The following is a 22189-nucleotide window of genomic DNA, read 5'->3' as shown; positions in this document are numbered from 1 at the left end:
ACCTGTGAAGAAATGCTCCCTTTCTGTCAGCTCTTGTCCTTACTTCGCAAAGACTTCCTCTGTCAATAGCTTGTAACTGGGTCCTGCCAGTGAGTAGAAAGGTACAGAATGCAGCAAAGGGTTGTTTAATGTTTTTCTGAGAAACTCTTCAGTCTTGTGGTGAACTTCATGCTCCCCTCCCTTCCCCTCCAGTTTCTTTGGTCTCTTTTGCAGCGTGCCCACAAGTAAAGCATGGGTTTGTCAATAATGGAAACAGAACTTCAAAACTGAGCAATTCTCCATAATTTAAAATTTTACAGCGGTAGGTTCTTTTTTTAAACCCTCTTTTCTAGTACTGCTCCTTTCCTCCTACATGCACTAAATGTGCCAAACTTAAGCTAGCTGAATTCTGCATAGCTTTTAGCGTTAAAGCGAAGGCAGCAGTGATTATGAAGCATGTTGTCTAGAATGAGCTATTAGTACAGAAGAATAAAAGTTATTATTTTGGCTTGCAATTAGCACAGTTTTCTATAAATCTGAGTGGCTTTTATTTTGACATGAATGCTTCAGTAAGATTTTTTTTTAAATCACAAAGCTCTAATGGAATATAAAATACACAGTGATAATACAGCGCTGTCAGCTGAGACTTTCCTTCATGTGTCATTTGGGTGGACCAGGGTTAGTAAACTGTTAGGTTGGGTTTGGATGTGTGTGCATCTGTGAGGGAGGGAGACCTGCTATGAAGCTTAATAGCACTTTTTGTTTAGTGTTTCAAAAGCTAAACAGTTTGTTCCAGGAAAAGCATGTGCTGGTGTTAAAACAACATTTTATTTTAGACCACCTGGTAAAATACAATAGACTATGAACTTTCATGGGGCTGGTGTCTTTGCCAAATAAATAACTTATATTGACGGTGCAGTTTTGGTTGTTTGGGGTTTTTTAATCGTTTATCTTGACAGTTTCTTTCCCTGTGTCGCAAAGGACTTAATGATAATTTGATACCTCTCTGCAGTTCTTGGAGGGAAGGGGAGCTAAATAGACAACAGGGAGATTTTTATGTAGAAAGCTCATTTTGTTTGATTTTTGTGTCCTAGCATATTCAGTTGTAGAAGTTGGTGAATGTTTGGCTTGTGTACTAGAATAGATGAAGCAAAGCTTAAAAAATGCATCACAGCTTTGGGATGGAAGCTGTTTCAGACAACCGGCTCCTATTATGAAGAGCCAGAAATGCAAGCTTCGATTCCCAGATTCAGCCAATGCAGTTGTGAAGCTTGATGCCTTTGTGTCCTGGACAGTATCAGGATGCCCCAGTATGCAGCAAGATGACTGTGAAAAGGCAAGGCTCTGAGTGCAGAGGGTCCATCTGAAGCTGATCCCTGGAACAGAATCTGTTCTCACCAGGCTTAACCTGCATAAGTGGGGCTGTGTGCCAGTTCCGCATAATATGTAATGACATAGCTGAAAGGTGTGACTCTAGCAAATACTGCAGGAAGCAAGTCTCTGGGTTAACACTTTGTTTCATTAATTCCCAGAACTCAATTGTAGCTACTTTTCCAAAAAGGTTGCTGTGAGCTCTCCAGAGCAGTATTGTGGCATGTGTGATAGAAGGCTTACAGCCTTCACTGCAACTCTTCAGCTGCACTAATGGACTAAAGCTTTTCTTCTGTCTTAGCTGTCCTGGAAGCTAATTATAGTCCTGTGTCTTTCATTGTATATGCCAAAATCTTGTGTGTACCAATGTCCTTTGGACTTTCCTTGTGGGTAGGTGAGCTATTTTTGCGTCAAGATGTCTCCATTAAACTTTTGCAGTTCATTTACAGGCAATCTCTCGATCTAGCTGGACAGGGTAAAGTTTATATTGCCATCTCCTCCAGGTTCTCCCTCTTGCAGCTGTACAACAAAGTTTGAACTGACTATGGCTTGTTTCCATGTGGATTTTCAGCATAAAACTAGCTCACTCATTGTCTATTGCTGTAAAAAAGAATGGTTATATTGATACATTTGTTCTCATTATTCAGATGGTCGCCCGCTGTATGTGCTGAGATTGGGACAGATGGATACCAAAGGCTTAGTGCGAGCTCTTGGGGAAGAGGCCTTGCTTCGATACGTAAGTATTTTTGGAGCCAGCAAGTTGCTAACAATGTGATATTTTCATTTAGAAATTTCCTCCTCTGCCAGAGCATTCATCACTCTGGATATTTTGATGTACTTTCTGGCCGTCTGTTTTTGGTTTGAATACATCTGAAAGCTCCTGGTAGCTGATCTTCTGCATTCTTTCCAACTGCAAACTGATGGCGGAAAGGCGTAGTTCTTGGCAGCTCCTATAGTTATTGGTTAGCATTTTCACAGATTCTTCCGCAGTTTGTGCAGTGCTTCAAACTTAAGTCTCTGCATTTGTACAGAAGAGAAAAGGCCATGCTCAGATTTTGTCAAGCCTGTACACCAAGGATAAGAATAGTTTATTTTTAAAGAAAAACTACTTGCCTTCTCTAAAGGCGTCACTCACTCTGTTATTGTGGATCTGCTCAGTTTCCAAGCAGAAAGCTGGCAGAACTCCAGGTTTGCAATATTATTTTTTTTTTTGATTCCTAGTAATGACAGTCATGGTCATAATAACCACTGGAAGCAGGGGATGGATTTTACTTTTTCTCTTCCACTGGCATTTCCAGGCACATACTAAATTTTGTTTGTTTGCCCTACTTCTGTTTCAAGGCTACTTTCTATGACTTAAAAAGGGGCTTTAATTTCTGAATAAATAGGACATCAGTGCTTAAAGGGGCAGAAATGTAGGGAGGCTTCCTGTCTGTATCACTTCTGGGTCTCAGTTTTCAGGAGGATCTTGTTTACATTTTACTGCTTTTATGGAAAGGTATGTTTATTTTTCAGCAAGATCAACCAATGGGGTAAATGTAGTGATTTCTAGTTCATTCTTTGGGGGGAAAAAAAAGTTTATGCTGGTTTGAGCTTGTAGTTTTAATTAGTCTTTGGATACAAATATTATTTTGCTTTACCCCATCTATGAAGTTTAAGGCTGTCTTCTCTAAACTTGTTTTCTTGTACAGGTCCTTTCAATAAATGAAGAAGGACTGAGGCGATGTGAGGAGAATACAAAAGTATTTGGCAGGCCAATAAGGTAAAACACAACAAGTGCATCTGCTCTTTGGGAATTACCTAGTTTCATGGTGTGTGGGTGTAGGGGCAACGTCAGGCAACATGATGCTGCTGAGCAAAGTTTATTAAATGGAACGAGGAAAGGGTAGGCTGTGCATTTCACATGCAGGTACAACCGCAGTTACAGTTAACTGAGAGCCTCCCCAGTTACTGCTAGAGTGAGTCTGCATGGTCAAGCCTGAGGGGAACACACCACCTGCTCCAGCAGTCTCGGTGTTGTGCTCCTAATGGTTCTACATGGGGGGTGTTATGCTTCCACTCTCTTCTATTGTTGGATTTCTGCAAAGCACTGCAGTCTAACTCCTCTTTCTGTTTCTGGGGGATTTTATAGACAGATGTTGGTACAGGCTGCCAAAAAAATCAGGCTATGATAATCTCATGGATAACCTTTCCAGTAGTTTCAGGTATTGTTTTCATGTTGCTTACTCATCCATAGTCCATACCAAGGCTCATTACACTCAGTTCTTGTTTGCATTCTCCACTTAATATATGCGGTTACTCACCTCTTGATCCAAGGTAAGGTCATGAGACTCTTGTAAACCTGGGGTCTAGTTTTCCAAGTACTGACATGACTTCATGTGAAGTTCAGTCAAAAACGACTTGCTATCCCGTCTTTTAAGTCACTGTAGGGGTCACTTACAAAAGTGTTAAAAGGACTGGCCCTGAAAAGAAACTGTGTTTCTTGGACTCTTTTCAATTTCTGACTCCTTCCCTTAATCTGTAAAGGTTCAGGGATGCATGATATGTCTGCTTATCTTTTCCCTGTTAAAGAACGTGCTGTCCTAGCTCTCAGCGGGAGGTCAAATCTAAGAGATGGATTTCATGTGTGTAACTATGAAATTGTGCTGCCTACTGGATCTTTATTTGTAGAAGTAATCCTAAAGGACTACATGTTAAACATTTAAAGTGAAACAAAGAAGTGTTTGCTGTTTCATAGAAGCCTTATGCATAATTTAATGGATGCTAGCTGGTGCAGCACAGCTGTAAATCTTGAATTCATGCCCAGGGTGAGACCTGAACTTGGAAAGTAACTAAAGCATATGCTGAAGCTCAGTATTTAGTATGAAGCACATATCTCTTTCTATAGAAAAAGCCTCCCTCCCTGAGATCTGACAACAACATTAGCTTTGACGTGTGATGGCACTGTTACTGTACCGTGTTAGTAGGAAATCTACACCGTGAATGTTAAATTGCTTCATAGCAGCATGACCACTTAATTATTTCCCCGTAGAAGCAGTGGTTTAACATTTGGGCTGGCTGTTGACAGGATCTTTTTGGCTTCATATTAACCTTCACCTGGAGTCTGAAATGTCTATAGGGAGATAAGCATGGTGTGCAAAGTGATCTTTGCACATACTCTGTAACCGTGCTTGGCACACTAAGACATTTCCATTCTAAGGGCCTTAAACTCCAGTGCCTACAGGTAGTGGCAAAGCAAGGAGGTAAAGTAAAAGAAACCAAAACATACAATGGGGTCTACACGTTTCAGTGCATTGGACACTTGTATAAGAAAGGAGAATTTTGATGCTATTGAGGTTTTTTTTTCTTTTTGTCTTTCTCAAATTCAGCTCTTGGACCTGTCTGGTAGATCTAGAAGGCTTGAATATGCGGCATTTATGGAGACCTGGTGTCAAAGCATTGCTGAGAATCATTGAGGTGGTTGAAGCTAATTACCCTGAGACTTTGGGTCGTCTTCTAATCCTAAGAGCACCTCGAGTATTCCCAGTTCTTTGGACACTGGTATGTTTATCATTCAAGGCATACCTCAGCTCTTTCAGTATACTGCCACACACTTTTAGTTTGTAAAAGTACTTTAGAGATCAGGCTTTATAAGCAGGAAATGTTACCATTTGGAAACATCTCTTTTATAGGATTCCTGGAATGGATTTAAAACCACTGCCTAAGAACTCGCTTACATAGTTGGTTAATTTAGCTTCTTTATAGTGTGAACTTTGCATAACAAGGGTGGTAACGCTTAATGCGATCAAACTGATTCTTTCAAAATGGACTCAAGAAAAATGTGGGAGCCTAATCTATTCTTGTTTTCTTTGTAGGTTAGTCCATTCATCGATGACAACACTAGAAAGAAATTCCTTATTTATGCTGGAAATGACTACCAGGGTCCTGGGGGACTGCTGGATTACATTGATAAAGAAATTATCCCTGATTTTCTTGGTGGAGAGTGCATGGTATGAATATAAACTAGTGCATATAGCAATTTATTTGTGGTTTTTTTATTCTCCTGCTCCTCTAAACAAAGAAGCCTAGAAGCACAGAATAATTCTTAATGTAGAATCATAGAATCGTAGAATGGTTTGAGTTGGAAGGGACCCCTAGAGGTCATCTAGTCCAACTCCTCCACAGTGAGCAGGGACACCGCTAACTAGATCAGGTTGCTCAGAGCCCCGTTCAACCTGGCCTTGAATGTTTCCAGGGATGGGGCCTCCACTACCTCTCTGGGCAACCTGTGCCAGTGTTTCACCACCCTCATTGTAAAGAATTTCTTCCTTATATCCAGCCTAAACCTACCCTGTTTTAGTTTAAAGCCATTACTCCTTGTCCTGTCACAGCTGGCCCTACTGAAAAGATTCTCCCCATCTTTCCTATAGGCCCCCTTTAGGTATTGAAAGGCCGCAGTCAGGTCTCCCTGCAGCCTTCTCTTCTCCAGGCTGAACAACCCCAACTGTCTCAGCCTGTCCTCATAGGAGAGGGGCTCCAGCCCTCGGATCATTTTAGTAGCCCTCCTCTGGACCTGCTCCAACAGCCACCAGCACCCCCAAGTCCCTCTCAGCAGGGCTGCTCTCGATCATTTCTTCCCCCAGCCTGTACTGATATTGGGGGTTACCCCGACCCAGGTGCATGACCTTGCACTTGGCCTTGTTGAACCTCATGAGGTTCACACAGGCCCACCTCTCCAGCCTGTCCAGGTCTCTCTGGATGACATCCCGTCCTTCTGGTGTGTCAACCGCACCACTCAGCTTGGTGTCATCCGCAAACTTGCTGAGGGTGCACTCGATCTCGCTGTCTAGGTCATTGATGAAAACATTAAACAGCACCGGTCCCAGTATGGACCCCTGAGGGACACCACTTGTCACCGGTCTCCATCCGGACATCGAGCTGTTGACCACTACCCTCTGGATGCGACCAGCCAGCCAGTTCCTTATCCACCAAACAGTCCACCCATCAAATCCATAGCTCTCCAATTTGGAGAGAAGGATGTGGGGGACTGTGTCAAAGGCTTTGCAGAAGTCCAGATAGATGATGTCCATTGGTTTTCCTTTGCCCACTATTGTTGTCACACCCTCATAGAAAGTCACTAGGTTTGTGAGGCAGGACTTGCCCTTGGTGAAGCCACGCTGGCTATCTCGAATTATCTCCCTGGCCTCGATGTGCCTTAGCATAGCTTCTAGGAGGATCTGTTCCATGATCTTCCCAGGCACAGAGGTGAGGCTGACAGGTCAGTAGTTCCCAGGGTCTTCCTTTCTACCCTTTTTGAAAATGGGCACAATGTTTCCCTTTTTCCAGTCACCAAGGACTTGTGTAGTTTGGAGGCAGGAGCTATGATGTAGGATTCCAAGGTTAGTGTTTTCTTCCGGATCCACTTTAAAAAGAGAAGTACAATACTCCTTTACAATGACTATAAAGTAACTTATCAAAGTAGCCAGGCATGGTTAAAAGCCATAGTCTCTGTTAACTGTCAAGTTCAAGCAGACATAGTAGCACAGCACTGAGCAAGAGCTCTCACCATTGCTAATCAGAAGTCTGTGTCACCTGAAAGAACTAACTGATACCATCAGGAGCCCAAGGAAATATGTGGCACATCTGCTGGCAGGGCTTAGCAAACAAACAGGTCTCCTAGTGCAACAAACCAAAAAACCTGTTTTATTGCAGGATACTGTAATTTCTCAGTCCCTTATCGTGTGCCTTAGTAGCTATTTTCTGCCTAGACTATGGGTGCCAGTTGAATCTGTCATTTTAACATCTCAGTGATACTGTAAGGTTTGTTTCTCTGCAATGTTTTTGACAGCACAGGCTCACGGGTGTGACTGAGGTGTAGGAGTGCAACTCAGGCATTTTCTGGAGCCTCCATGATTTTTTTTTTCTGAACTCAGCTGTGCTAAAATATAATTTCAGGCTTGCTTTTTGAGCCCTGTACACTTGCTAGATTACCATTCTTGAAAACTCATCTACGTCTGTTCAAATGCAGTCTCAAATGATAATGAAATAGTTAGAAGCATTGGAGTAGGGCATGTGTTTATCTTCAGTGGGCTGCTGGAGTAGTAGCTTTCAGTGGAGAGAATTTGTGCTATCTAATTTGGAGCTTGAGCAGCTGGCAAAATCCACTGCTTAACTAAGCAAAAGTCAGTATTACCAGCAAGCAAATTGCTACGATACTTCCTGCCGGTCACAGATGATAATAGTCTCTTTCTCTTCTTCTTTACTTCCGGATATTTGAACAGAAACAACTTCCTAAAGATCCTTTCAATTCTCTGTTGTAATTGTTACCAAACCCTTCTACTGCCCCAAACACTTCTATGGAACCTATTCCTGGTCAGATAGTTTTCTAACTTCATTACTAGAGACTTCATTACTAGAGACTTCTTAAAAAAAGAAGATTGCTTAGGGAAGTTGTGTAATCGGTTCCAGTGCTGAGCTGTCGACACCGTTGTAGCTTGGAAACCGTTACCTTCCTGACTGCAATATCCTTTTACCTGTTTGGAAATATACTGCACCATCCTTCGTCATTAAAATGTAGTTACCCCAATTCTTTCAGGTCTCTGGAGGCTGTATTTTTTAGACTGAGTCACTGTTGCCACTTTCCTCAGGATTCTTAAGTGGCTCATGTCTGTCTTGAGCATAGGGCAGTTTGGGTGATAACTGCAGCGTTTGGACAGTAATTTTCTGTGGCGGTGGCTGTCTTGTGTATACAAGATCTGTTCCTCTGGTGTCTAGTTCTGCAAATTCACCTAAACCAGATCATGGTAAAATAAATTTATGTATGTATGATGTACAAGCTATAAAATTACTTTCTCATTCTTCAGAGTGCTTGCTGAATGTGAGGTTATGTTTCTGAAGCTAGCAGGCAGAGAGCATGACAGCGTGTGGATGTACAGAGGGGATACTTTTTAATGGCTGTTTATGCTTTTAGTGTGAAGTACCAGAGGGTGGGCTGGTTCCCAAGTCCCTCTACCGGACAGCAGAAGAGTTGGAAAATGAAGACATAAAACTTTGGACTGAAACAATCTACCAGTCTGCAAGTGTCTTCAAGGGAGCTCCACACGAGGTATGGTTGCAGCCCTACCCTTCTCTTTCATCTCAACCCTCTGCTCTGGACTCTCTCCCTTGAGCTGAAAATGTTTTAGAATTTGATTATTTAGTTGCTATGCTTCCACTATCTTATTCTATAGTTCTGGTGCATAATGATGCTTTAGTAGCTGAAATTTGTGACCGTTCCTGGTATCATCTTATTGGCATTTAGAGAATATCACTGGCTTTCATTCTATTCAAAGCAGTGTCCTTCTAAGCAAAGACAAGCAATATTCTCAGAAGCTACTTGAGGGCTTCTTCAGAAAGTCATGTGTCAAAATAAAGACACTCCATCAGGAGAGAATTTATACACTGTCTTTTAAAAAGTTTAAATTGAACCCAGCAACAAAACCTCTGGGTTTTGTGTTCTGGTAAGAGTTTCTACCTTTACTGAGCAAATTGCTATTGTCTAATACAACTTTTCTGTCTCAGGTTCTCATTCAGATTGTGGATGCCTCATCTGTGATCACATGGGATTTTGATGTATGCAAGGGCGACATTGTTTTTAACATCTTTCATTCCAAAAGAGCCCCACAGCCTCCTAAAAAGGACTCTCTGGGAGCTCACAGTATTACATCTCCTGGAGGAAACAATGTCCAGTTGATAGACAAAGTCTGGCAATTGGGGCGTGATTACAGCATGGTGGAGTCTCCTCTCATCTGCAAAGAAGGGGAGAGTGTGCAGGTAAGACCACTGAAGCCTAGTGCGGGAGCAGATGGAAGCTAGCTCCAAAACTACATGTTCTAATTCACAATTGTTACTGATGACTGAGTGGTGATTCAGCTCCGGACTGTCTGCTTGCTTTTGGCCGACATTTCAGCTTATGTTCCTAGCTGCATGCTGCAGGGAACGGGGATAGTATTTACATGGGATCTGCTATCAGGGGAGGTTGCAACAGTCCAATAGTGACTGAGATTAATCAACAAGAAATATAGGGAAGCCACCTAGAAAGTAGTGCACGTCCAGAAAGTAGCAAGACATGCGTTCATGCTGTCATTTTGACCATTATTTTCTGAAGCAAATAGTCTGTTTGAAGAATATCATAGTGTCTTTACCTCAGTAACAAGAGAAGTCTGGAAATCAAGACCTAGTTTGTGTGTTTGTCCCTCTAACAGGCACCTGAAGGAGCTCCCTACGGCCAAAGTTCCTGAAGTTTTTCTCATGGCATTTGCAACCTGTCCTTTAATTACCAAGTTTGATATTACATGCAGCATGTTTACAATCACACTCTGCCACTGCTATTCCTTTTGACTTGAACAGCCTTTGAAAAAGCTCCTTAAGTCATCTAATTGGAAGTGTTAAACTGGAAATATGGGCAGTGACCTCTTGAACTGCACTTTCTCTTTCTATGAGGCAGGAGCCTTGACTGCTCTTTCCACAGTCTCTAAGGGCAGCTATTAATGAAAATAAATGGAAAAATGAATATTGTTTTAAACAAGAACTTTGTCATTTCAGTATATTTAAATCCTAACCCCTTGACACGGTCAAAAAGCAGGAGGAATCGCTGGCATTTTATCAAAACTTTTCTAAGTATGCTCTGAGGGGAGAGTTGACCAGCACTGCCAGTTGGCTGAGGAGCTGAACTACTGGCACTGGGAAAAAATTACAGCCATGTAGGCAGTTTTTCTAGGCTTGGAAAAGACATTTCAAGCCTATAAATCTTTGTGTTAACAAAGGTAATTTTCAATTTTTTGCTGTGGCTGCTTCCAGGGATCGCATGTGACCAGGTGGCCTGGCTTCTATATTCTCCAGTGGAAATTTCATAGCATGCCTGCCTGTGCTACAACCAACCTGCCTCGTGTGGATGATGTGCTAGCATCTCTGCAGGTCTCCTCTCACAAATGTAAAGTGATGTACTATACAGAAGTAATAGGATCTGAAGATTTCAGGTATGTCTGGCCAAGGTTCATGAGGGTCAGCTGCTGTCAAACCTTTCTAATACTTAGGATATCAAGCCAGTGTCAAGTTCACTTAAATAAAAGTAAATTGTGAGGACTTGTGTTTTCTTAGGCCTCAAAAAAAAAAAAAAACCCAAACCCAAACAAACTGGCACTGGGGGCAGCTAATGTATAAAAGGAGTTGATTAGTTATCTCATTGTAATCACTGGCCCCTTTGCTCTGCTTTGAAAGCCTGGTGTGAGTTGTTGGGCTTGGTAGGTTGTCATGTAGGAATGGGTGCAACTCAAAGTGGAACTGAGTCAGTTCAGTTGCCTGCCAGTTGATATACTTGACTGAAGCTAGTTCTCACTCTGTGAACAGCATGTTTTTGCGAGGTGTTTGGTGTCCCCATTATCTTACGTGGTAAGGCAGAAAAGCTTTTGAGTACCTGCACCAAAACTGTTACTTGTGTTGTATTCAGTGTGCAAATGAATACAGTATAGGCACATAGCAGAAATCAAAATATTTTTATGTTCAGAAGCTTAAAACTACTTTGTTTTTTATTGCAGGGGATCTATGACCAGCCTTGAATCAAGCCACAGTGGATTCTCCCAGCTCAGTGCTGCCACCACCTCTTCTAGCCAGTCCCATTCCAGCTCCATGATTTCCAGGTAGTGCCACAACAGATGAAAAGCAAATGGATGAGATGGCTGGACCCTCGCCTGTGGCAGCTGACTGCAATACAGCATATTCAACTGGCAATTGTGCAAAAAAACCCCCACCCCACAAAAGCCTTTTATAGATAGTAAAGTAGCTGTTTGAATTTTAAACTTAGTGGTTTTGGTCCTTGTTAGATCCAACAGCTTGTCTCTTAACTTTAACCCTTTTTCCTAACTCAGCCATAAATATTTTTGCAAGTGTGCTTGCACAAATCCTAACTCTGAACACACAAGGGCTCTCACTGAAAGGAAACATAACCAGTGCATCAGTTAAGAATAATTTTTTTAACTGTGTAAATGTTAAAAAGCAAAAAAGAAAAACCCTACCAAAAATGCTCTATAGTGCATTAGAGATTAACTGCGAGTCTCCTGTCAGGACATTCCTTGCCATCTTAAGAAATCCCCTGTGATCTTCCAGTGCTGCAAACTGTTCTCCCATTGCCACTAAGTGATGTCCGAGACAAAGGAAAGCAGTTGCTGGATACTTGACTTTGTGAGTCCATTTTTTTCAAAGCGTGCCCACAGAGCTGTGGCCAGGCTGTAGACACTAATACCTTTTGTATGAGCACATTTTTGGGGAATTTGAGCTCTGGGTCTTGATGGGTTAAAGCAATTCATTCTTTCCTTGGATTTGTGCTTGAAGCACTGTGGAGAGAGAGGCAGAGAGCAGGCTCTCCCTCACTGCATCAGGCTGGGCAGATCCAGAATTGGTCTGAGGATTTGTTCCCAGCTCTGTGCTGGAGCTCCGCTCCACTTCCTTAGTACACTCCACGTGAACTGATTTTACTGAGACTGTTCTTATCGGGAATTTATGCAGAGCTTAAGCTTGCTTCTTAAATTGGTCTGAAAGGAGGTATGGCTTACATCCTTCCTGTGCACTTTTCAATCCCTCTTGCCTCCTACCCTTCCCCGTGTATGTCAGAAATGGAGCGCTTTAGTTCTGAGCAGCGGAAGCTTTAATGTAAGCAGGAAGCGCAGGGATCGTCACTTGAAGTGGTAACAGTAGAAGATGCTCTTTTCACTATTGCTACTGTCAGTGGTGAATTGCCATTTTGGATTTTGGTCCCTATTCTACCCAGGCCTGAGCAATCCTACTTGAACTATCTTTGTTAAAGTCTGTTCAGGTGTTCTTCACTTCGAGCCCTCCCTCCCATGCACAGCAAAAGGCACAAAAGACTCAAGTGCTGAGTAAAGGGCTGTCAGTGGACAACTACAGACCATACCTGGCAGCAGAGCAGAGAAGATTTCAGTCTGAAATGCAACAGGTTTTGCATAGTTAGACCCTGCCTGGTCTTTTCTCACCCTCTTAGAGCTAAACTATCCAGACAAGAAGGAGCTACTGTGCTGGCTGCAGTTCCTCCTAGAAAGCTGGATAGGCTCTGTTAAGTCTTGGGGAGGCAGCGCTGTTGTGGGTAAGTGGCATAGAGGAGCTTGCAGAGGCCTTGCACTTTGAAGGCAGAACTCACTTAAGATGCCCGGCCTGAGGAAAGCTGGTTCTGAACGCAATATAAATCTTTTTTTATGACTGCAGAGCTTCTGAGAGGCAGGTTACTAACCTCTAACCAGGAGCACCTCTCCTGTGGACCAATTCTGGCTGTGGAATGTGGCAGACAGAGCTGACGAAGGAATTTAGTAACAGATTTAGAGGTCCCGAGAGGCCAGTCTCCTTAAACTGAACCAAAATGCTCTATTTTGTCTTTTTTGGACTTAGTAATTGAAGATAGAGGTCAGACTGTTGCTTACACTGCCAAAGCGTGCTGTTGTGCGAGACAGGCCACCGCTTCGGTGTCAGTCAGCTCCCCAGCCAGTGTCTGCACAGCAGACAGCCGCACGCTGTGGCTCTCGGGCTGCTCACATGAGCTGTCTGCCTAGGAGGAGCTCCACTTCCTGAAGAAATCCGATTCTTGATGTGCAGGAACCAGTATTCCCAGGTGCAGGGGAGTTAGTGCAGCAGGAGGGACAGATGAGGTTGACTTAATGACACTTGTGGCTCTTTGCAAATGCCACTTTCCATTTACCAGGCTGTAAGGGTTGAAGATGGTCCCCTTTCTTTCTTTCTTTCTTTCTCTCTCTCTCTCTCTCTCTCAGATGGCGATTTTGCTGACAACTGTAAAGAAACTGCCTCATTCAACACTCCACATCTGTCCAGAGGTGTCTGGCTTTGTAGACCTTTTTGAGTTGCAGTCACTTTTCAAGTCTGAAGATCTATATTTTGTTTTTCACTTGAGCTGGCTCAAAAGTGGCACTTTGGGTTTTTCCTGCTGTTAATCTTAACACATCTTTTAGAGCTCAAAGCACATGACAGCACAAATGGCTGGGGAGAGAAAATTCCAGAAAAACAACAGTTAATCCTTCTCCAAGCCAAGTGCTGTGGCAATATGACTTGATCACTGCAGTCTGACTAATTAATTTCCCATACCCTGATCTTTCTTTGTGTGATGATATTGCTCTTCATCCTTCTCTCAGCCAATGACTCTTCTGTTGGCTTTTTTTCCTGTTATCAATGCCCTTCTGCACTTTCCTGTCTGTACTCATGAACTGCATATCAAATTCTGTAAATGTTTTGTATACATAATACCTCATTCTTGGTAATAAAATACGGATAGTCTTTAAAAGATTTTTTTATCGTTATCAATAAATGTGAACTGTTTGGAAAAAAGGGGTCAGCCTCTTTATTTCATTCATCTAATGCAAAGCTTCCAGGTTATTTTATGTGCTGAATTCAAGTCTGCCAGAGCTGCTGTGGGGCAATGCTGTTACGAGGGACGTGGGAGGTGCTTCAGCACTCTGCAACTGGGAGAAGCTACAGCAAAGCATTCTGTCCTGGGGAGCAGAAACCTGAGCAGGTATGAGGAAATGTGGTTTTAGAAGGAAAAAGGCCCCTGCTGGGCACTTCCACCTCACATAATAAAACCCTGTCTTCCCCATGTGCACAGGTTTGTTTTGTTCGGGTTTTTTTACCAGTCTGTGAATACACAAAAGGAACAAAATACTGTGCTGAAAAAGTCTTTAGATAGCCCTAAAAAGAAAATGGTTGCTTTTAGGGATTATACGATGACTTTATACTCTTTTTATCACAGTTTGAAAGGGAGCTTCACCCTCAGCAGTTCAGCCGATGGCAGCAGTGGAGGGTCTTAGGGGTGTTACCCAAAAGGCTTGTGCTGCTCAGCCTAGCACAGTGTGGGTACAGATAAATGTCTCACTTGTCCCTCTGCAGGCTGAAATGTGTCTGGCCACCTGAACTACCAAGTGCAGTAACTTTGCTTTTTCCACCTGCTGCTTTCTTTTCTCAGGCTTTCCGGCAGCACAAATGGCTGATTGCATCCCTCGGCTGAGCATGGACTGTCCTGGGAAAACCCGAGTGGCCTTGGTGCAGGCACAGCTACCTGAGCAACAGGACTGCACCCTGAGCTCCCCAGGCCCTGGTGTCCTCGGTGAGAGCCGCCCGGCTGCAGCGTGGGCTTGGGGAGAGGGACCCTGCGTTAAAGGTGACCGTTCGGCTGCACCGCTCTGTGCTTGTTTGGTGGATGCAGCTGCTGTCGGGCTTGTGAGGGTGGGGTATTTGGGACAACATTTTTTTTTTCTTGTTCAAGAAGCAGCCTGCTGAGGTACAGAGCTGCCCATGCCAAGGGGTTGATCCTGCCTGCTTCCAGGTGTGGAGGAGGTGGGCTCCTCGGGTGGGAGGCTGAGGCAATCTCATTTGGGGAATTAAGATTTTTTTTTTTTTTTAAGAATAGAAGTAGACAAAGCTTTAGCTGTTTTTAAAATAAAACAGGAGCCAATAAATGTCAGGATGTGGTTTTTCTAACCCCTGAAGTTGAAGCCGTGGCTGAAACATCTGTTTACAGTTGGTCTTTCAGATTTTATCCAAGCCCAAGCTGTAAAGTTTCTAAAACTTGAACTATGGTTTGTGGAGAGCTGTCAGCAAGAGCAGATGGCTGCCTGACCTACTTCAAGTTTTAACATGTGGCCAATATTTTTATGCCAGTGCGTAATTATAATGGCCTGGCTTACTGCTGCTCTGGATGTTACTAAATACAAAAGCCCTTGACAAGACATGGTCCAAGGAGGTGGCTTTGGCTGTTCCGCTGTGCTGTGCCTAGGAGGCAGTGGGAAAGCTGTGTTTCCAGGCCAATGCTCCTCTCTCGAAAGGGCAATTAAAAGGGAGAGCCTCAGACCCTGTTTGAGCTGAGCAGGTGGTAACAGTGTGGGCAGGGGCTGCTCTGCCCTGCAGCTCTGCTTGGAAAAGCTTTGATCTGGTTGAACCGTGTATTTTGGTTTGGGGTTTCTTTGGTGGATTTCGGGTTTGTTTTTTTTTCTGAGACAAAGCAAAATTCCTGGAAGAAATTCCACCTACCTCCCCTGCTCCCAACAAAGTCGAGGGCTCCCTCTTCCCCGGGTGTGAGACCCTGTTCTCCTTTCTCATTTGCAAATCACTTCTCAGTCACCCAGGGCGGAGGGTCCTGAACTGTCCTTTGGAAGTGCATCCCTCCTGCTGGAGCAGGGGCTGGTGCTGGCTCACTGTCCGGCATCCCTGCCCCAAATAACAGCACGTGCTCTTCCCATCGCTTCGCAGGGGAGGTTAATTTGGGTGCTTGGTGCAGGCAGGCAAGTTAAAATGAAGACTGGAAAAAAAAAAGATGACTCCTGTAATCCCTGCTAGCGCTCAGACAGCAGAGGGTGCACGCAGAGCCCTGGCCTCCGTGTCAGTCCCGTGCTGCGGGCACCCAGTGTGTGCTGGGGCCAGCCTGGCACCCTCCTGCACCCTGGCTGCTTTGCCCTGAGCTCGGCGGGGGCTGCGAGGGTGGGGTATTTGGGACAACATTTTTTTTTTTTTTCTTTCTTGTTCAAGAAGCAGCCTGCATGCCAAGGGGTTGATCCTGCCCGCTTCCAGGTAAGTGCGGTGCGCAGCAGCTGGGAAAGCTGCTTCCCAGGGCAGGGGCTGCCCAATGCCTCCAGGAGAGAGATGGCCAAAGCCTCAAGTGTTAGGTTTTGGCTGTCTTTCAAAAGTCATTAACATCCAGTGCAGTTCAAAAAATTTACCATCTCCCTTTTTTTGGGAAGGGGAGGAGAGAACTTTATTTTGCTAACTCATGCTGTTGTAAGGAGTTTGGGCGCTGGGAACTAGAAGGTCAGGATTTTCTGCTTGTTTTTTCTTTTATTTCCATCCCACTTCCTGCCCTAAGCCTTGGTCCCTCGGTGGCACTCGGCAGCTGCAGGCCTGAGGGGAGCAGGGCAGGGACCCTGGTTTTGTGGCTGGGGCCGGGTCTCATTCAGCCCTTTCTGTGTGCACCTGGGGGCTGCAGAAACCAGGGGCTAACTCTGGCCTGCTTACAGACCAGAACCATCCCTGAGGACACTGCCAGCACACAACCATGGCGTGGGACAGAGCAGAGCCAATAAATAAATCTCCGGCTTTTCTTGGTGCTGATGGAGCCTTCCCTTGCTGCCTGGGGTGACCCGAACCGGGCAGCTCCCCCTGGGGTGGGTCCTGGTGCAGCACGGGCCCACACCTCAGGGTTGTGTTTTAAATTGTAAAGAAAAAAAAGGGGGGGAGGGAAGGGAAAAGGAGAAAGGTGTTAATGTGTTATGTACTTAATTCTGCCACCCCCCAAAACCCTCCAGGGCAGCCCCAGCCACCAGCTATTTCACCCAGGGGAGCCCTGCTTTGCCAGGAGCCTGTGTATCCCCAAATACTGTTGGGCGCTGCTGGGGCTGCTGCCCCACCAGCACCCCAAGGCACTGGTCCGTACTGGGAGCTGAAAACAGAGGAGGCGTCCCCCTTGGAACCCCCCTTGTTTTGCCTCTTGCCGGAGGTGTTAAAAGGGCAGCAAAGGGGCTGGAGGGCTCTCGGGCCCAAAATGTGTTTGCTAGAGCAGGGAGAGCAGGACTTGCTCCTCTCCCCACGAGCGCTGCCAGGTCCAGCCCAGGGAGCGATGGGCAGGCCAGCGCTTCTGCCATTCCCTCCGGCTGGCTGGAGAGGGCAAACGGCCCCCGTTCCTCTGACCATGGCCCACCTCGAACTGCAGAGCCCCTCCACCATGGTGCGGGACATGCTGCTGTAAATGCGGCCGGTTAATTGATTGCTCTTGCTCCAGCAGATTGCCCTGAAACCCCTCATGGGTCGGAGTTTCATAACAGCTCCCTGAAACCACCTCCCACGGCAGCTTGTGCCGGCAGGGCTGGGCTCGCGCGCATCCTGGCCGCCTGCTGTAGCCCCTGCCTTGCTGCACCGTGGGCACCGAAAGGCAGCAGGGGCACGGGGGGGCAAGGGCTGCCCAGGGACCCCTGAGGACAAGGTTTCCAGACCAGGCTGTGGTGATGCCACTTGGCTGCCAGCGTCAGCCCGACCCCATGCTGCCCAGCCCAGGCTCAGCACCCTGTGTGGAGCCAACACAGCTGGGGTGGGTGGCCCTGCAGGGGTGCAGCACCCATCCCCAGACCAGGCCAAGCAAAGCAGCCAGCAGGTACTTCTCTTACCAGACATGGGCCAGTTGGGGGATGAAAGCCCCTGGCGCAGCTCTGGCCCTAGAGAGGAGCCAGCTGTAGATGGGGGCTCTGCGGGGCAGCCTCCTCTGCATGTTTTTTCCCTAACAAAACCCTGTTTTCCTGAGCAGGGGAAGGGCCTGTGTCTCCATCAGACCATTTTATCAGCCCCTCTGCAGCAATCGTGCCAAGGAGCTCCCTGCGTGCCTCTGCCTTTGCCTCTGAAGATGAAACAGGACACACGCATGAGAACATCGATGCCCTGAGCCAGCTCTGGGCAGCCACGGATGCGGGTGTTTATTTGTCCTTCAGAAGAATTTAATAAGAAAAGAAGGAGGAAGGAACCACATGGGCTCTCCTGGGGGAGGGCTGGAGCGGGGATGGCTGCCTGGCACTGGCAGGAGGATGTCCCCCCGCTGCCAGCATCCATGGGCAGCGTCACCAGGCCCCTCCAGCCTGCCCAGTTAACGCTGCCCGATAACCCTACAGCAACCCAGGCAGAGCTGCCAGCCCCATCCCACTGCCCCGCCGCAGCCACCTGGGGCATCCATGGGCAGGCCAGGAGCTCCAGCTCTGCCTTGCACCATCCTCCTCCTCCTTGGAGCAAAGGGTCTGGCCCGTGCAGACCTCCCCGGTGCCGGCCAGCCTGCAGGCGGTTGCAATGAGCAATTCTCTCTGAAGGTATTTAATGCTCTGCTGTGCTACAGAGAGGAATAAGCCCGTTCTCTGCTCTCCTCCCTGGCTCTCTCCTGAGCCCTAGGTGCTGCTGAGAGGAACTGCAAAGAACTGAGCTGCAGGAGAACGTGGGTTAATTAGCAAGGGGCTGGGAGGGATGGCGAGAAACAGGTCGGTGGATAACACACAGCTCTGCATTCTTGGAAAGCTGCCATGGCACATGGGGGACCTGGCGGTGCCCACAGCCACCTCAGGGCTCTCCCTGGAGATCGGCTGGGGGATGCAGTTGTCCGCTCCCCCAGCCCGAACAGCGGCCCTAACCCACCCCGGGGAGGGACGCGGGGCTAGGAAACCAGTTCAAGGGGCCCATCGGGGATGAAGAGAAAGGCTGTGGGGACCTGGAGAGACATCTGGCACGCACACACCAAACTCCGGGAGAGCCAGGAGAGCGTGGAGGTCCTGGGGCAGGCAGGGACGGGTGGGGATGGAGCAGGCAGGGCCTCAGGGCTCTGAGTCGGGCACCAGCTGCCAGCTCCTGCGATGCTGGTGGCCCCTGAGAGCCCTCGTGGTGGACGGGAGATGCTGCTGGGGTCTGCGCTCACTGGGAGGGGTAGGGGAGAGATGCTTGGAAGCAGGGACCTGGAGAGCTCAAACCCGGCAGGTGAAGGCAGAGCAAAGAGCAGAGCTGCTGCCTCCATCCCACAAGTTTTGGTCTCCTGGTTCAGGGAGGGCAAAGTATTGACTTGCAGCTGTCTGCCGTTCGCAGCTCCACGGACAGTGCTGCCAAAAAAAAAACGTGTTTTCAGCCCTGGAGCAAGTGCCTGGCTGAGGGACACTGAAGCTGAATGCGTGCCAGGCTGCAGCAGGGGTGCTCGGTGGCAAATTTAAGCCCCCCTGACAACGCAAGAGCTTTTCCTAACCTCCTGCAGCCCCTCTTTGCAAGGGAGCTTTGCAGGGCGGGTTCTTAATGCCTTCTAAACTGCAGGCTCCCAGGGGCTCAGGCAGCAAAGCACCATCAGCCTCAGAGCAGCATCTCCTTGGGCAGAGCAGTCCTCTCCAGTCCTTCCCAGGCTACCTTAGCTGTGCTGGGTGGGCGAGGACAGAAGCCAGGTCTTCAAACATGAGCTTTATAAAGTGCCTGTATCCTGCCACATATATAAAAATAAATATATGGGAGAAAAAAAAACAGGGCATGAGCTTTAGACAAGCCAGGATGGAGCAGGCAGGAGCTAGAAGTGGCTGGAAACTTGCAGGAGGCCATCCCTGCAGCCCGGTCTCGGCAGCGTGCTTTTCCCTGCCTTTGCTCAGCATCAGTGCCCTGGCTTTGCAAACACCATTTTTATTTTTTTTTTTTTTTTTTTTTTTTGCAAACACGGCCATGTGTGTGCAAGCACCATTCCCCTCATTCACAGGTGAACACAGCCCTGAAGGACCCTTTCACCCGAGTCCTCCTGAGGGTTGCAGCAGACGCCAGCACGCATCCCAGGCTCACCATGCAACTGTGCCCCCCCGCCCCCGACACCGGGGCACACGTACCGGGCCATCCGGAGTGTGACACGGCGGCAGCAAATCCAATTGATGTGGCAGCAGGGCCAGAGAAATGCCAAACACATCTGGCCGTGTCAGGTCGCCCTGCACCGCTGGCGCTCGTCATACAGATGTAGGAAAAACCCTCGCCTTTGTTTTCTCCTCTTTGGGCATCACCCGCGTCCTGGGCTTCGCAGGACGGCAGCTCGGGAGCATTAACTCACCGTAGGGTTATTTTGTCTTCATGCTAAACTCTTCCTGGAGATGTCAGCTGCCAGAACGTGTCATTTACGCTTCACGGCACTGCCTTAGTGGTTCGTGGACGTGACAGAGTGACAAGAAACAGCATCCTTGAAGGGAGGGCTCAGTCTGGATGGTTCCTCTCTAACAAACAAGTGTGGGCTGGGCTGGGCTGGGCTGGTCACTCGGGGTGAATCTGAAGGGGCCGGGGATGTCCATGGAGGTGGCCGTGGTGGGGGAGAATGTGCCTGAACCAGGCTCAGTCACTGGGAAGTGCTCCCGAGTCCAAAGGCAAGACTGGGGCTGTTACAGCTCTGCCTCAGACCCGGCAAGCGCGGGGGGCTGCTGCCTGCCCACCCCCTGGTTTCGGGTGAGCCACAGCACGTGTCCCAGGGAAATGGGAAGTTACGGGAGTTAACTGGGCTGCTGCTCTCCTTGCAATGGGCGGGCAGGAACGGTGGAGTCGGCAGGGCTTTTGGAAATGAAGTGGGGGGGGGTTTTTGCCGGGGGGGGGGGGCTGCAGGTCAGTGCGCTCACGGGGCTCCTTCCCCCCATCCATCCCGGGAAAATGCTTCTCCAGCGGGAGCGGCCCACAGAGGCTGCCAGCCCGCGCCGCCCCGCCGCCCCCACGGACCAGCATTCGCCTCTCAGGGCTGGGCAGTTTCCCCACCAGCGCTGGGTGCGGATCGGGCCCGGGGGGACCAGTGCTCCAGCAGATCACCCCCCGCTCCCCCCACAGGGCCAAAGCGATGCCACGTCCTGGGGTGGGAGGTAGAGCAAGGGCTGGTTAAATATATGCGCTTGTGTCTTACCCCTGAGCTTGCAACAGCCCCACATCCCCCCTCCCTGGGCTCAGGCAGGATTGGTGCCCATCTCACCTCTTTTAAAGAAAGTTTTAAAGTGTAGGTCAAGAGGATTGCTCCTTTTTGGATATTTGGTCCTCTGATCATGGCGAAGGCTCGCTTGTGCTCTCGCCAAGCACAGAGGGAGGCTGGTGCAGAGCCCAGCAACGCTCCTGCCCGCAGGGTGCCCCGTTCCTGCTTTGCTGCAGCCATTCAGCTCGGGCCCCCTCGTGCCTCCCCTGGAGCTTGTTGGAGGGCAGGGAAGGGATGTGAGTATGGTGGCTAATTAATTGCACAGATTAACTTGTACCTGTCAGCAGCCACGGGGCAAGTAAGGTGGGTCCGAGCGCAGAAGTGTCAGTGAGCAACTCCCCGGGAGGACAAGGTGCATTTGCAGGACAGCTCTGTGCACTCATGCACGGCACTGCATGGTGTCTGGGAGCACCTCAGAGGCGTTTGGGTGCTCTCCTCTTGGTGTCCACAGCCCTGCTGGACCTCGGGCTGGAGAAGAGCCCATGGAGGGTGAGCAGCACCGTGCACGGCAGCAGGCTGCAGCCCTGCCTGGGGTCCAGTCCCCATGGATGTGTTTCGGCTGCAGCTCAGGTGGACAGTTGGCAATTTGCACTTTTATTTTCACCTTTGAAGAAGCTGCTCTGTGAGCAGGGAACACAGCGGTGCTTTTGCCTGCCTTGACTCAGTTTACCTTGTTAAAAAAAAAAAAAGCCAAATTCACTTCAAAGCTGCTCCTGCAGAGGTTTTTTAGCAACACCCTGTGGCCTGCAGCCAGAGGGAACTGGGGCTGTGGGTTGAAGGCTGGGACTTTCTTCCTTCCCACAACCCTGCTGTGAAACGAGAAGGAACTTGGCCAGCACCAGCACAAGCCACATCCATCAGCTCTGGTTGAATAGGGCCAATTGTTTTGAACATTATTGGAAGGGAGAGGAGAGAAACACATGAGCATGCACCCAGGTCATTGCACAAGGAAAACGAAGCCCGTCGGTTGCTGCGGGAGGTGCTGCCTGACCCGCTGGTGAGTGTGGCCCCATTTGGGAGATGTGAAGAGGTCTTCAAATCCTGGTGTGATATTGTATATCCCCTCCCGTCCAGGTGCCACTGGAGTTGCACTGGCCTTGATAAAAATGAGACCTGATTTTGAGCATAAAGCAGCTGCACGGGGTATCTTACGGCTGCCAGCTCATCTCTGCTTCCCGCTGATGCCAGAGGAGGCTGATGCTGATGGAAGTGAAGTGCACGTCCCCCATCTTCAAAGCCACCGGAGAGCCACAGAGCCCTGCTCAGGCGCTCGGGAGCAGCTCTGATGCCAAGAGACACCACGGCTCTGGCCCGGTGGGGAAGGGGAGTCCT

The 22189-nt window shown here is 48.0% G+C and overlaps 2 protein-coding genes across 4 annotated transcripts in view; both read left to right on the top strand.

The window, feature by feature from the left end:
- SEC14L1 (SEC14 like lipid binding 1) overlaps nucleotides 1–12162 on the top strand; it is a 65655-nt gene extending 53493 nt beyond the window's left edge. For all 3 annotated transcript variants that reach the window (XM_035893330.1, XM_009637812.2, XM_035893331.1), the window contains 8 exons: nucleotides 1998–2086; nucleotides 3042–3112; nucleotides 4719–4890; nucleotides 5205–5339; nucleotides 8300–8434; nucleotides 8890–9141; nucleotides 10168–10346; nucleotides 10905–12162. In XM_035893330.1, the coding sequence (XP_035749223.1) occupies nucleotides 1998–2086; nucleotides 3042–3112; nucleotides 4719–4890; nucleotides 5205–5339; nucleotides 8300–8434; nucleotides 8890–9141; nucleotides 10168–10346; nucleotides 10905–11010 (1139 nt within the window). In that variant the 3' untranslated portion in view covers nucleotides 11011–12162. The remainder of the gene's footprint in view (nucleotides 1–1997; nucleotides 2087–3041; nucleotides 3113–4718; nucleotides 4891–5204; nucleotides 5340–8299; nucleotides 8435–8889; nucleotides 9142–10167; nucleotides 10347–10904) is intronic.
- A 6523-nt stretch (nucleotides 12163–18685) lies between these two features.
- Nucleotides 18686–22189, top strand: part of LOC104125369 (GTP-binding protein Rhes-like) — a 12323-nt gene continuing 8819 nt past the window's right edge. The window contains exon 1 of the mRNA XM_035893411.1: nucleotides 18686–18693. The gene's annotated coding sequence lies outside the window, so the exon portion shown is untranslated. The remainder of the gene's footprint in view (nucleotides 18694–22189) is intronic.

The sequence above is a fragment of the Egretta garzetta genome, unplaced genomic scaffold, assembly GCF_000687185.1.
Source record: "Egretta garzetta isolate BGI_Z169 unplaced genomic scaffold, ASM68718v1 scaffold34, whole genome shotgun sequence".
NCBI classification, from domain to species: domain Eukaryota; kingdom Metazoa; phylum Chordata; class Aves; order Pelecaniformes; family Ardeidae; genus Egretta; species Egretta garzetta.
Note: the sequence above shows the minus strand (reverse complement) of the source record. Positions and strands in the feature narration are given on the sequence as shown.